Consider the following 16281-nt stretch of genomic DNA (forward strand, 5'->3'; position numbering starts at 1 on the left):
CAAAATTGCACCAAAAAATAAAATACCCAGGACTAAACTTCGCCAAAGTGGAAAAAGACCTGTACTCTGAAAACTATAAAATATAGATTATAGAAATTTAGATGACAGAAACAAATGGAAAGATATTCCATGCTCCTGGATTGGAAGAATTAATACTGCTAAAATATCCATATTACCCAAATCAAAATACAGATTCAATGTAATCCCTATCAAAATACCAATAGCAATTCCTCATAAGACAAATAATTATAAAATGTATGGAACCACACAACACTTTGAATACCCAAAGTAACGTTGAGAAAGAAAAACAAAGCTGGATATATCACAATCCAAGATTTTAAAATTATGCCACAAAGCTGTAATAACTAAAAAAGTATTTTATTGATACACAAAAAAGAAAGAAACCCACAAATCGATGGAACTAAAGAGAGAGCCCAGAAATAAACCTATGCTTCTTTGGTCAGTTAATTTATGACAACGGAGGCAAGAATACACGATAGGAGAAAAAAAATCTTCCTCAATAAATGGCCTGGGTAAACTGAATAACTATATGCAAACAAATTAAACTGACTCACTTTCTTACACCGTACCAAAAATAAAAATAAATTAAAGACCTATATCTGAGGTCTGAAACCATAAAGCTCCTGGAAGAAAACATAGGCAGCAATCCCTTTGATATTGATCTTAGCAACGTATTAATGGATATGTCTGCTAAGACAAGGTCAACAAAAGCAAAAAGTACACTACTAGGACTGTACCAAAAAAAAAAAAAAAGTGTGCAGTAAAGGAAACTATCAACAAAGCAAAAGGCAACCTACTGAATGGGAGAAGATACTTGTAAGTGATATTTCTGATAAAGGCTTAATATCTAAAATATCTAAAAGAAATCAGCAGCAAAAAAAAAAGGAAGAAAAAGAAAATGAGTAATTCATTTAAAAAATGAGCAGATTATCTGAATAGAAAGTTTTCCAAGATGGCCAACAGACACATATAATAATCGTCAACCGCCTCGCTAATCATCAGTGAAATGCAATTCAAAACCAGGCAATGTTTTCTGACACCTATCACAATGACTAGTATCAAAAATATAATAAATACTAAGTGTTGGCAAGGATATGGAGAAAAGAGAACCCTAGTGCACTGTTGGTGGGAAGCTAAATTTGTGCAGCCACTGTGGAAAATATCAGGAAGTTTCTTTATGAAATTAAAAATAGAAATACGGTAAAATCAAGTAATTCCACTATTGGGTATTTAACCCCCCAGAAATGGAAAAAGTAATTCAAAAATATATATGCTCTACTATGTTTATTGCAGTATTATTTACAACACCCAAGATATGGAAATATCCTAAATGCCTTGGAAAGATGAAAGAATAAATATTATTTATACAATGGATTATTATTCAGCCAAAAATAATAATAAGATCATGCCATTTGCAACAACATGGATGAAACTAGAGAGTATTTTGGTGAGATGTCAGACAAAGAAAAAATACATATGATTTCAATTATGTGTGGAAAACAAAACAAAACAAACAAATAAAAGAGAACCAGACCATAAATACAGAGAACACACTGGTTGTTGCAGTACTGGAGGAGGAAGAGGTGAAGGGGAGTGGGAGGTATGGGCTTCCAGTTATGAACTGAGTAAGTCTCATGAATGAAAGGTACAGCTTAAGTAATATAATTTATGTATAGTAATAGCTGTTAGTGACAGATGGTGGCTACACTTTTGGTGAACAAAGCATATTGTGAAGAGTTCTTGAATCAATCTGTTGTAGACCTGGAACTAACGTAGTATTGTCAGCTATACATTTTTATTAAGTTTTTCATTTTAATTCCAGTACAGTTAACAATTGTTTTCAATTAAATAAAATTTATCAGCTATGCTCTAACTGATAAATACCATTTTTCTGCCATGAAAATATATTTCTCACATTTTTAGAAAAAAAAACTATTTTTTTTCATATTGACCAAGTAGACAGTATTGGATATTTAAAGGATTTCTAAGTTGTACAAAAATTTAGGAGTATGAACTATATCATTTTTGTGAACTGACAGGTGATGAGAGAAGAACTTTAACACAATGCAATGCTTCTCTTCATGGTCAGGGTTTTGTGTTTTTTTGTTTTGTTTTGTTTTGTTTTGTTTTGTTGTTTGTTTGCTTGTTTTGTTTTACTTTTGATCACTGCCCTGATTCTCTTCTCCTACCTAGTGGAGGTAAATCACATTGGCAGGAAAGTAACCTTCAAGATACTGGAAATTCAATCAATGAAGTACAAATGTAAATAGAAATATATCATAGTTCTACAGGAATAATGACCTAAGCCTGTCTACAGCACAAATATTATTTCTGAACAGAGCATTTCTTTAAAGAACTCACTGAACACATTGAGAGTGAGGGACAGAAGTGCCACAGGCTGTGGGTAGCCAGGCCTATGTAGAGAAACGTAATTAAGCCAGAGCACAGAAAAATGGGTTCTTATGATGCATTATTTTCTAGGGACTGGAGAAAGGCAGTCACAGGCACTCATGGCCTGGAAAAAGCTCTAATCTGTTAATATCTTCTTGCTTTTGCTCACAAAGAAATGTTCTGAATACTGCTATACTGATTTCTGCCCCCTCTCCCAATATTAGAGAAAAATGGCATTCTGATGACAGAAAAAAAAAAAATCCTAATGCTACACTAAGATTTCAGTTAAATTATATTGTAGAGAATTTGATTATCTCTGAGTGCATATATAAACACATAAACAAAGCATTATATAATCTTGTTTCTGAACCCACAAATTTAAGTGTCAGTTCATAAACAAACCAAGCATGTTTTTTTTTCCTTGATGAAGTAATTGACCTTCATCAGATAACCTCTAGTTTCTGACAAACATTCCAAGCTATAAGTTTGTGGATGAGTCTGTTCAGGTTTTCTTATTCCCAATTTTAAATGCTAAAGACCACCTACAGATCATTTATGATTTTTTTGTTACTGTTATATTCTAATTCTTCCAAAAATGAGCCAATTCACCATTTTTTAAGTTTACCTTTGGCTTTTCGGGTACACACAAATAGAACACTGATTGTTGCACCAAAGGCCAGGAGAGACAGGAAAACTGCAAACCCCACTGCCCAAGGACAGTCCTCAGGAAACAAGGTATCTGAAAAATATAAAATTTCTCACTTAGTATCCAGCTTGCTATCAGAGACTTGGCTGTTGAGAACAAATCCCTAGATATTTTCCTTTAGGTGACATTATGAGGAAGAGCACAGATTCTAAGCCTCATCTACCTCTCCCTGCAATTCTAAAGAATTTTGGAATCCTAAAGAGGCTTCAGTTTCCTTTCCTGTTCTTGATATATGGAGACTCAGATGTTTATTTTATAAATTATCAAATGTTTTAATATGCTGAACACATACAAATAATTTATCAGGCATCCATGTACCTACAATCAAAATTTAACAAATATTATTATATTTGCAACAAATAATTCTCTTACAACAAATAAAAGTCTAAAAATGCATTTAAGTATTTTTTTCAACCTTTTCTCCATTATTTCTGCTACAGACCCCACACTGACTTTGCCATGTGTCTTTTCTATCTGATTATTTTCTATATAAATATATATGTGAGTTTGACAATATACCAATGAGTAAGAAGCATGTGGAGCTTTTCCAAAGATTAAAGGAAAAATTGTGACATCTTGGATGATAAGCTAAATGGAATTCATGTCTATGTTCTTGAGACAGAGATTATTTCAATTCCCCATTTCTTATGAGATATGTGTCATCTCGCAAATAAAATCTGTAAAAATGAGTATCATTTTTATATTCTTTTATTTAATACTGTTACTTCAAAAGAGGTCCTGACTGAGTCACCCAGATGCCCCAAAATGTCTGTGTAATTTTTAATTGATGATCTCAAACATATATGTATATATAAATATATGAGCATTTTAAAATGTTTTCTCTATCATGGTGTATGGTGTATGTGTTTGCTTCTTTCACATTTTCCACCTCAAGTTTTCTTTCTAACTAACTTAAACCAATGTGATGTCCCAAACCAAAGCACAAAGGAAATGTCACTTCACTTACTGATTAAAATTTATGCATTGTAGAAAAATATATTGTGGCTCGGTATTTTTCTAAGTAACGGGGATATAAAAAATAGATACAGTATCCTCAGAAGTTGATATTCATTCTAGGGAAATAGTGAAACATATAATCAAAATAATGTATGGGTAAAGAGGGCACTTAAGACAGAATAGCTTTCTGAGAGGTTAAGGTTAAATATAGAGGGAGCAGGAAGAAACCTTTGGTTAGAGGAAAAATAGAAGAAATGTGTCAATAACAGCCTACATGGGATATTGCATGGATGAATATGTTCTGGGAATGAATGAGGGGTAGGAAGAATTGGAGGCAAAGGAAGACAGGGCTGAAGGATGAAGCTGGAAAGATTAGAAAGGACAAGAGATAAATAATGTTATTGACAGGCTACAATACTTCAAATAAGGATATTTGTATATCCAGGAAATTGGAAGAGATCACATGGGCAAACTATTTCTTTGAACTGTCACTTTGGATAGTTATTGGAATGTCTGAGCTCTTCTCTGCCTGTGCTATTAATCATAAGAGTTAATACTCATAACAACTTTATGAGGTAGACACTATGATTATCCATATTTAACACATGGGAACTAAGCACAGGCAGGTCAATAGTTACTCACGACCATGAAGCTGATAAATGGCACTGCCAGGATTCAAATTCATTTTGAAAGGTGGGAGAAAACAGAAAATTGTGAAAAGATGCTTTCCCTAGGCAGTGGGATTAGAAGTTTAGAAAGAACTTTGATGGTTTCCTCAAAAACGTTATTACTTTTTTCCACTCATGTATTCATCTGCATAAAGTAGAAGAATGACATTTCCATCATAAGAGGAAATATAAAACAAGACAGAATGTGACTTTTTCCAGGTTCTCTGCATTAAAATTTAGAAATGGATAAATTAGAATATCCTTCTGGTGTGTCAGTCATAGGTCTTTACCAGTAAGAACTTCCTGATCAGCAGGGACTTCTCAAGATATCAACTTTGGAGGAAACTGACCTGCTACAGAGACATGCACCTCCTTCTCCACACTGAGTATTAGGTTCCTTATAACACAGGACACATCTGCTCTTGAATTTTTATCAACTGTGATAGACGATTCCACATGAAACAGTCCATTTTCTTCTATTTTCTTTGTCTCAAAGGCTGGTGCCAAGCGTAGGCCTTGAAGGTTCCTCCATTGTACCTCAGGCTCTGGATACCACCCCATGGATGTGCAGGTCATCTTCATGTCCATCCTATTGCCAGGCTCAATGTGAATATGAGGAGCTGTACCCGAGACTAGGAAAGCCAAAGAGAGACAGAGAAAGTACGCATCTCCAAGAGTTTTCTTGCCAGTTTACATTTTAATTAACTTCTATGAAGTTCATCTTTCTTATTCATAAAAGAGAGTTAGAAAAATAACTAAGCCAAAGAACTTTGGGGAAAAAATCAGCTGTATCAACATTTAATAAAGTACCCACATACCAAGCATGTCTGTATTGTTTTCCTTTGCCGCCCTTCCAGTTGAAACATCACTGATTATATTATTTGATGATTCTTAAAGTTGGTTAGAAGAATGTGGCACCTGGGTGGCTCACTTGGTTGAGTGTCCAACTTTGGCTCAGGTCATGAACTCATAGTTCATGGGTTGGAACCCCATATCAGGTTCTGTGCTGACAGCTCAGAGCCTGCTGACTGCTCTGGATTCTGTGTCTCCTTCTATCTTTGCCCCTCTCTGGATCATTCATATTCTCTCTCTCTCTCTCTCTCTCTCTCTCTAAAAAATAAATATTTTTAAAAAACTAAGTTGAGTGGAAAAACTATCAATTTGCAGTCACTGAATTTAAAGGAACACAGGATGGTTTTCTGTAGTAAATTTGTAGTCACTTTACAATTGTCTTTTAATGCCTAACTCTAAAGAAGTTATTTTTAAATAAATAACTTCTCATGACGTTGGGAATGCTATGAACATCAGTGTGGTCCAAATAACTAGCTACAGGTCGTTCCTGAGCACCCGAAGTTTTGTTAGGAAATGAATTTCATATTTTAGTCAATTAAATTCATTCCAACTAAATTTAAATTTAAGAGAAATATGCAGTTAGTAGCTGCTATTTTGGATAGAACATTTCGGGGAATAATATAAGTTTTAACTATGAATATCCCAGTCCCGTTTAAGACTGAATGTTCCAAACCACCTTACATTTAAAAGTGGCCTTGATATGCTGATAGAAGTGTTGTGAAATGGAAATGATATATGTGCTTTCTGGAATATTTCCCTCAGAGAAAAGAGATACACTTTTTTCCTTCATTTTTTCTCACTTCTCAAGGACTGGAGCACAGACAGTTCCTATGAATCATCTTAAAAGGTGAATTTTGTGGATATGGCAAAACATCAAGTTAAGAGAGATGTGTAAACCTCACAGTGTGTACCTACTCTTCCAGTTCTAGTTCCTTTATCCCTGTACCACGGGAGAAATTCTGGTTTAAGCTACTGTGTGTTGAGTTCATTGAATAGTAGTGTAGCATTCTGTACAGTATTATGTACAGTAACTATTACAGTCTATTACAAAAAATAAAATTTACTAGGACAAAACTATCCTTGTTTTGTGTTGAATTTTGTCTTCTATAAGATATGTTCAAGTCTTAATCCTTAATATCTGTGCATTTATTTGGATGCCTTCTGTACATGTAATTAGTAAAAATGAAATTATACTGGAATAGATGGGTCTTAATCCAAAAGGATTATGGTCTATGTGAAAAGAAAGGAATTTAGGCACAGAGACACAGGGAAACTGGTCCTTTGAAGATAGAGCCAGAGATTGGAATGATCCCAACAAAAGCAGAGGAATGCCTGGGCCACAAGAAGCTGTCAGAGGCAAAGAATCATTCTCCTTAGATGCTTCCAATGGACCATAACCTTGATAACACTTTGATTGTGGACTCTGGCCTCCAGAATTGTGAGAAAATAAATGTCTTTTGTTTTCAGTCCATCACATTTGTGGTAATTTGTTATGATAGTCATCCTAGGAAGTTTATGAAGGAAAATTATCCAATGATATCTGATATTGCATGGATGGCCAAACCCTTAACACCATTTGGTGACTAGTATATAGTGTGTCAAGTCAGTAATGACCTAAGTGGCAGAGTGGTGCCGACCAGTGCTAGTACTGATACATGGAATTCTCAGAACGCAATGGCTTTGAGAATCAGTAGAGCATCATGCTTATGAGAATAGGCTCTGTAGTCAAAGAGTTACACTTGTACTTGCTGGGACTAGTGACCCAGTGTATCTAATGACTCAATCTCCCTGTGCCTCCATTCCCTTTTTATAAAACCAGGAAAAAAAAGAGTCTCAACACATATGATGGCTATAAATATTACTCCATATATAGTGCTTACTATGTTGTAATAAATATTATTCATCTTAAAGAAATAATAAATTAAGAATACAAAGAAAATATGGTTTTCATTTGCTGGATCCTTCAATTTGAAAGGCCATCCATTGTATTTCATGTGTTTAGGCTGGTTGCTACGAGTTGAAGGGAAATGGGTAATTTCTAAAGAGAAGATTATATTTGGCAGGTCTTTGTAGAAACGCAATAAATGCTTAATTCGTATCTTATTTTCTATAGAGAGAAAAGTTGTATTTCGAATTATGCTATTCTGTTTGCCTTACTAAATTTGGGAGCTAAGGGTAGAACACAACCTCTGGGTCTGGCATCAATTAAAAATAGGATTGGAAATTAGGGGTGTTGGGTATGGATAATTTCACAGGCTTGAAAAATGTGTTCCAAGTGCTGCCTTAGCCATTAATGTTCTCTTATGAATTATCAAGTCAAGACTGAAGGGTCAAAGTGGAGAAAAGTTTGCCAGCAGGTGAGTAAACTAGGCCACCATGGTTCTACTTTCATGGGTTTCTAATGGGCATACTTGAGACCTATATGTTTTCTGACATAGCACAGGCTGAGTTTAATACATATTGTATCTATTTTGAGAGTCTGGGATTTGTATTGTCTTATGACCATGGCAGGGAGAGAAATCTCATAGTTTTCACCATTATGACACCATCTGATTATGTTACCTAATATCAGGGCCTTCATTTTTATCTCTTATCTCCTAGAAAATATTTTGGTTATGTTTTCAACCTATATTTGTGGTTGCCTTAATAGTTATTGATTGATAGATTTGCTTACCTATACTCTACAACTATCAAACAGATAGTAGAAGTTAGTCATGCTTATTGTATTTAAGTAGAATTTAATGTAGGTGTTCACTGCAGTTGTGGGTTCTGCAGAAATTCTGTTACCCAGAACCTCCTGGGTATTTAAACATAACAGGAAATGAGTTGGTTCCATTTGACTCAAGATACAGAAGAATCTTTTCTCTAGGAGATAGTATAGAATTCTTGAGCTGCCTGCAGAGACTGCATCCTTATCAGAACTGATTACTGACCCTGAGAAAAATGTTATTCCTCCATGAAGGAGAGATATTTCAAAGAAATTCATGACAAAAATCATAGTAACTAAGGCAATCACAGAAAAATATGAGGTATCCAGCTAGAGAAAACCAAGGACTTGGTCTCAAGATCTGGCACAAATGAAAACTATAAAGTCACACAGCACCAGATATTATTTTGCAGTGGATATGGGATTGGAAACAAATGGATCCATCCCAGGATGAACTACACAAGCTCATGGATAATTCATCTGGAAGAGGTAAGAACATCAGAGCATTTTATCAATATAGGACTTTATTTTTCTTATTTATAATGAATGAGGATTGCAGGTCCAAAAATGAGATATCTCCCATTAAAATCAACAAAATGTGGCAAAAAAGCAGCACACCTACATTTTAGTAGTACAGAAGTCTTTTTTTTTTTTTTGGAAAAAAATCTGGATTCTTAAAAGCTTATTTGTAATCACTTATTATGTCAATATTTAGATACCAGTTTATTTTACAATAGGCCAGAGGATGATATAATTTCTTAAGAATTTAAAAGTACACCTATTTTCATTAATTTCTAAAGTCAAAGGTTGTTTATGCAAATATTTTACTTAGTTCAAATATTAAATCCACATATTTGTACTGCCCACAGGAAACAAGAGAAAAGCCAAACAAGAGAAAAACCAAATATCTTTGGATGATGTGGGGTCTTCTGGGCTTCATAAAAAAGATGGGTGGAATGCATACTTTTTTTAAAATATATATTCACAGTGCAAATTAAAGTGCTTGGCACTGGCTTTTTGTGCTTAGGTAGCAAATACAACTTCCCTTGCATAAATGATTTGGAACAAACAATGAGTTGATGTATAATAAAAACTCATGTACAAGATATAAGAGATTCGGGAAGGTGTGTCAGTTAACCATTGTTGAAGCTCAAAACAAATTCAATCACAAGGATGATGTCAGAGTTTAGTGCCAAGAGCATCAAGGTAGGAAATGCACTCTTCTAAAGACTGGGTTAAAAAGGACACATAGTGGAAATTTGTTTTCTATTTAGTGGTAGAGTTACTCTCAACAAGGAGCAAGTAAAGAAATTGAGATAAAGAAATTGAGATGATTCTGAGGAATGACATATTGTTCGTTGCAGAAGCAATTACAGTTTTCAAATCCAAAGCCCTTGATAAGAGTTTATCCAAAGTTTAGGAAATGTTTGTAGGATTTATAGAAGTGGATGTCTAACTCCTGGATTGCTTCAGAAGTTACCACAATAGAGTGAAAGATCCCTGTTCAAAAGGGAAAACTTAATGAATGAATGAATGAATGAATGAATGAATATAATTGGTTTCATTCATGCCTCTTCGTGACTGGTTAAATGTCTCCAGTACACTGAAAGTCATTTGCATACAATAGACACTTGCAGTGAAGAACGCGAGTAACTTGCATAAAAAGCAGATATTCTTTAAATTCAGGAAGGAATCTCAGAAGGAGGTTACTATTCTTTCCATGATTCATCAGAAATATTATCAGAGGATGTGTGGCTCAAAATGTCTGGTTACAAAAATGGTAACTCAAAAAGGTGTTTAAAACTTGCAGGCGAGTGTCTTTGCACATGCTCCCCTTTAATTTATGAATAATTATAGAAGAATACATCCTTTATTGTGTAAACATGGAATAAGGGTTACTTGGGACCTATGCACAATTGTCACTAAATAAGAGGAAGGAGCATTTGCACACAGGTCAGGGAGTTCTGAAGGAAAACGTTTTCCTGCCTTTGGGAGGAAGGTCAATATTATTGTCTCTTTCATTATATTGGGTTAGTTTATCTTATGTCCATTGTAAGAAAGATGATACAAAAACTCATCTTCTGAGCTCAGTAAAGGCCCTATAATGTCTATAGAGAAAATGGTGTTTCAGGCTCAGTGTGTGGTTGAATTACAGTCCTTCCTTAGTCTTTCACTATGGCAATATAGTTTTGTGGGGTTTTTCTTGTTTTGGTGTGTGTGTGTGTGTGTGTGTGTGTGTGTGTGTGTGTGTGTGTGTGTGTGTGTTTTGGTCAATATCTGAGCACGAGTGAGATCTAAGGGGACAAATTATGCAGGGATCTGAATAAAGAAGGATGTCATACTAAATAGTGAACAAGACCACATGTGACTGGGCTTTTCCCAGAGTGGGTAGCAGCAAGGTGTAGAAAACCTAGCCAGAGGGCAGGCTACTCAGATTCTTTCTGTCTCTTTTAACTCCTTCTGAAATTTAGAAGATAGACTAAGATACACTTCTGGGACTCTTCTGAGATAGAACATACTATAATACCTACTTTTTCTTTTCTTCAAAGAAATTATGTTGACAAATGATTAAAATGTGTTTTTACTACCACCCAAGAATGTTGAGGCAGACTGATTAGATTGCATATTTAACTTTCTTAGCATTCAGTCATAGTGTTTGTATAGATTTAGCCACCTCTATTCATATACAACACTATTTTGGCTGCTGATGGAAACAAAATAGTACAATTTGGACAGTAGTTTTAATTGCAAAGACTCACCTGTGACCAACACTTTGAACTGTGCTTTATTGTAGAATGTAGAGCTTTCAAAGAAACACACATACTCCCCTTCATCTGAAGGTCTGATGTAATGGATCCTTAGGGCAACAAGCCCTTTGGTAATATTCTCCTTCAGGAACTTGGTCCTCCCTTGGTACTCTGGCATTTGCTGGTCCATATGATCCTGGGAAGTCCCATAATAATGCACCAGGCCTGAAGGATCATTTCGGTACCATCTCACTTCCATGTTCTGAGCATTTATTGATGGGTTGAGATGACAGGAAACCACAACCTCTTCCCCAACAAAGGCAATGACTGGTTCTCTTGGTCCTATGACCTGGAATTGCCCTGGAAATAATTTTTAAAACAATGGAATCATTACTGAGACCTTGACAAGCATGGTTGTGGCCATCTGATCAGTAAAAAATTAGACCAGTTTAATTAACATAGGAAATTGTAGATGATTAATGAACAGATTTCAAATAAAGCTGTCCAGGGGTGCCTGGGTGGCTCAGATGGGTGAGCGTCTGACTTCAGCTCAGGTCATGATCTCATGGTTCTTAGTTCGAGCCATGCAACAGACTCTTCTCTGACAGCCCAGAGTCTGGAGCCTGCTTCAGATTCTGCATCTCCTTCTCTCCCTCCCCCACTCACACTGTGTCTCTCAAAAATAAATAAATGTTAAAAACAAAAAAAATAAAAAATAAAATAAAATATAGATGCCCAAATACACTGTTAGCATAAAAGATAATACAGAACATAATGCCAACATGCAATAGTCATTTTATCTTAAAAAAAATATATTAATTGTTTTTCCCTTTTCCTAGGATTAGAATTCAAATTGTATAAATCTCATTGTTTATGGCTTATAAAAATTTCATGTGTTATAGAATATATTATCATTTAACACATGAAAGTATTGAGTCAGTCAACAATTAATAATTGAGTCAATGATTAATGGATTCAGTAAATGTTAAATTGCCCCTAAATACTTATTCTTTGTTAGATTGTATGATCTCAGTATTCTAATAGTAATACCCAAATGTTTCCTTGCTTTACACCATGTGTTATATAATATAATCTATAAAGAAATATAAGATGAAACTATTAAAACTTAAGTGGTTATGTTAAGAAAGAACATAATTCTATTCATAATATTTACCCAGTTTAGAACATAAGTATGAGATCCTGTCTACAACATAAATTTTCTAGAATTTTACTGTAAGTTCTCTCTGAGTATAGGCATAAAGAGTAACCATTGGTTAAAACCAATCTTAAAACAATAAATTTTACCTGGCTTATATATTTTAAAAGGCTACATAATCTTTTGTTCCAATATTGAAATTCAAATATATTTTTTAAATGTTTATTTATTTATTTTTGAGAGAGAGAGCAGGAAGGGTCATGGAGAAAAGAGATAGAGACTCCAAAGCAGGCTCCATGCTGTCAGCACAGAGACTGATGGCAGTTCTCCATGTCAGGCTCGAAATCATAAATCGTGAGATCATGACTTGAACCGAAATTAAGAGTCAGACGCTTAACTGACTGAGCCACCCAAGTCACCCATCGAATATATCTTTCTTAAGGATGGAGGGCTATCATTCTGAAATGTAAACATCAAACATGATAGTACCACTTTCACTCTGTCACTGTGTATGTTTAACCTAAGCATGCATGGCTCCAAGTTCTAACTGCTCACATGTCATTAATGTAAGGAAAGTTGTACAGATAAACACACTAATAACAAAATGAATTTAAAACAAAATTTACTTTCATATTTAAGTATTTAAGTATCAGTTTTTATCATATATTTTGAGATATGCAAGTAATGGACTGAACCAGCTTGGCTGGAAAAGTGGGCTAGGTTTCTTTCTCTCTTGAAACCTTACTGACTGTTCCATGACAAATTTCATTAGCAGATTGCTTACAATGTCATTGCAGTATGGTTTGGTGTTATTATTATTATTATTGTCATTATTATTATTATGTTTAAGTTTATTTATTTATTTTGAGAGAGAGCATGAGCAGGGGACGGGCGGAGAGAAACATTAAGAGAGAGAATCCCAAGCAGGCTCAACACTATCAGGGAGAGCACAATGTGAAGCTCAATCTCAGTTAGATCATGACCTGAGCTGAAATCAAGAGATTGAAAGTACTTCTACCCTAGGTATATGATGCTTAATATGATATCAAATAGCTGCCCCTTCTTAACAACCTATGCCTTATCCATTAATACTAGACCTTGAGGCTATTACTAGTTGCCAAATATATTGACCCCTTCAAAATGGAAAGAAATCACACTCTTTGTGGCATTTCAGTCCATTCACGAACACCTGTTGTAGCCTAGGATACAATAGGGCAGTGAAAATTTGAACATCCCTTTTCAGGTAGTACAAAAGTATCAGAGTGGTCACCAAAGAAGGATGCCTCCCACCACTCTGATCCCAGGAACCTTCACCAATATTCATGATGTGGTGGCATTCAGAGCTGAGGGGGATTTTGGTAATGGACTCCTAGATTGTTAATGTGATCTCCTTGTTTTCTATGAATCGACCATGTGATCAACTTCCTCACTCCCAAAGGATTTTCCCTTCAGGCTGTCTCCTAACACACTGGGGTGACCTTGGACAACAGGATTTAAGGAAGCATCTCATCTTCTTCAGTAATAGTGCCTGGCCTCAACATTCTCTGAAGAATGATGAAAATTGGTCCATTAATGGACCTTCAAATTCAATACTATTTATAGATTAGACCTTCTTTGTAGGTTTCAGGGAAAATGGAACAAAATCACATTTGGTCAGATCTTTATGGCCGTGTGCCACAAGGATGATCTGTCTATACTCCTTTACGGGGACTAAAGACAACTTCTTCTTACCCATTTGCATCAGTTCTTCTACTTCTGTTAATTTACCACATCACTTGTGTTCTGTCATGTTTTCTATGCACCCCCACCTTGTCTCTCTTATAAACACTTTGCTAACAAGATCCTATACATGCCTGCTGTGTTTTTCCTAACTCACTAGCTTCCTTCTTGTTTCTTCTTCTGTTATGTGGGATCAGGAATAGATTTTGAGAGTCCTGGAGGAATATTTCCTGAGTCTTGTTGTCAGTGGACTTTTCTCCTTCATTTGTCCACTAGATTAATGGCTATGCTAATTGCAGCCAATTATCTGGTTCAGCTACCTCTGGACAGGGAATTTAAGGAATGCCAAAATTCCTTTTGTTTCAGGGAGGTTCCCTGATCTCTACAGCTCAACATGGACTGCCTATTTTCACTTTTTGTTGGGGAAAATAAATGTGTGTCTGCCCTGACTTCTCTATCTTGACATGAGCTGCCTTTTTTTCACTTTTGTTGGAGGAAAGAAATATGTGTATGTTCCTGTATGAGCTGATGAGCTTTAGGACTAGAAGTCCTCTTTGCACTCTGGGTTTGATCCTCCCCCAGATTACTGGTAGTGCCTCACCTCTTCTGCCTCCACCTGCTCCTCCTCCCGTTTCTGCACCACAGTGGGTGCAGTGTGCATAACTCTCCTGGACCAGTCTCCATGCATCCAGTGCCATTGGCTCTTCTCCTTCTACCCTTGCTATCGAGGAGCAAAGAGCACCCCAAGCTGTTGCAACACCTTCTTATCAAGTTCAAACTGGATATGTCCCCAGTCATCATGAAAGGGCCCAAGGGTTCTCTTGGACTTAAACTGCCCACTTCCTCTCCCCAAAGATGCCTCAGGTCAACATGCACAGTGGGGACAAGTGGATTGTCTCTGAAGTCGACCTAGGTGCAACATATTCTGTATTTAAACTCGTATAAGTTTGTTAGTTTAACTAAGGAAGACTTGTCTTTACAGTTATCAGCATTAGGGGTGCCTGGGTGGCTCAGTTGGTTAAGTGTCTGACTTCAGCTCATGATTTCACAGTTCATGGGTTCAAGCCCTGCATTGGGCTCTGTGCTGACAGCTTAGAGCCTGGAGCCTGCTTCGGATTCTCTGTCTCCCTCTCTCTGTGTTCCTCTCCCGATCATTCTCTCTCTCTCTCTCTCTCTCTCTCTCTCTCTCTCCCCTTCAAAAATAAATAAAAACATTAAAAAATTAGAGTTATCAGCATTAAATATATAACTTTTATTCTACCAAGGCTTACTAAGTGTGAAATAAGCTCATGTGATTTCTGTTGTAATTTGTCAGCAAAATAAATAAATAAATAAATAACTTAAAAAGATGTTTGTTTCATCTCTCTTAAACTTTTCATGGATAATTTAAAAAAATGAAATAAATTAAAAGGTTTACACATAAAAGTTTTCATAGCTTTCAAAATCTTTGGTCACTTAAAATTTGAATTTTATCTAAATTAAATGATAAAATTGGACTGAATTAACTGGATATGTAAGTCTTGTCCAAATAATGTAGAAAAGCATTGATTACTGAACATAGGTTTGTGTTTTGGGGTTTTTCTTGCAGAGAAACTGAAGATATTTGGGCCTGTTGGTAAATATGTGGTATGCTTTATTGAAAGAATACTATGGAAAACGTTTTTAGAATTATACAAGGTAAGCATGAATTTCCTATCTTAAGAATTCTGGAGGAACAGTTCACAATTGTTTCCTATTTAACTTTAACTGTACACTAAAGCTTCTAAAAATAAAATTCTGCTAAATGTAATGAGGACTGATGGAAATAAGGGAAGAAACTATGTATTTAAGAAAAGATGAGTTTTTAATAAGAAAGGCATAAGGAATGAGGACAAATATTGTTGAGGGAAAAATAATGTAATTTTATCCTAAAATGAGACCGGTTGTTTAGAGAAAATAGGCTTAGGACAAATTCTGAATGAAAAAGAAAGCTGTAGGACGTTTGTGAAGGAGAATCTTTGGAAAATAATTTTATATGTGGTTAAGTTTGAAATAAATGGAATTTAAGGCACACTGGTATAAGTTTGAAAATGTTTCTCCTCATTTTTAAAAAGACTTTTTTTTTTTTTAATTTAGATTGCTGGTCTGCTCATGATAAGAAAATAAAGAAAGGAGCTTTTCTCTTTTGTCTACCCAGAATACCAGTGTTTTTCTTTATCTGCCCTGAAAACCAAAACTTCTATGTTTTGTCTTTATCAGGTCTTTGATTACTTAAGAAAGTGCCTGCCTGGGTGGGTAGATAGAACATGGGACTCTTGAACTCAGGGTTGTGAGTTCAAACACCACAGTGGGTGTGGAACCTATTAAAAGAAAAAAAA

General features: G+C 35.4%; 1 protein-coding gene across 3 annotated transcripts in view; it reads right to left on the reverse strand.

The window, feature by feature from the left end:
* The window catches only part of LOC102968613 (butyrophilin subfamily 1 member A1-like), a 76636-nt gene that overhangs the window by 54409 nt on the left and 5946 nt on the right, over window positions 1-16281 (reverse strand). For all 3 annotated transcript variants that reach the window (XM_015542397.2, XM_015542396.2, XM_015542398.2), the window contains exons 2-4: window positions 11062-11409; window positions 5094-5375; window positions 3038-3151 (exon numbers count right to left, since the gene is read on the reverse strand). In XM_015542397.2, the coding sequence (XP_015397883.2) occupies window positions 3038-3151; window positions 5094-5375; window positions 11062-11409 (744 nt within the window). The remainder of the gene's footprint in view (window positions 1-3037; window positions 3152-5093; window positions 5376-11061; window positions 11410-16281) is intronic.

The sequence above is a fragment of the Panthera tigris genome, chromosome A1 (genome assembly GCF_018350195.1).
Source record: "Panthera tigris isolate Pti1 chromosome A1, P.tigris_Pti1_mat1.1, whole genome shotgun sequence".
Lineage (NCBI taxonomy): Eukaryota > Metazoa > Chordata > Mammalia > Carnivora > Felidae > Panthera > Panthera tigris.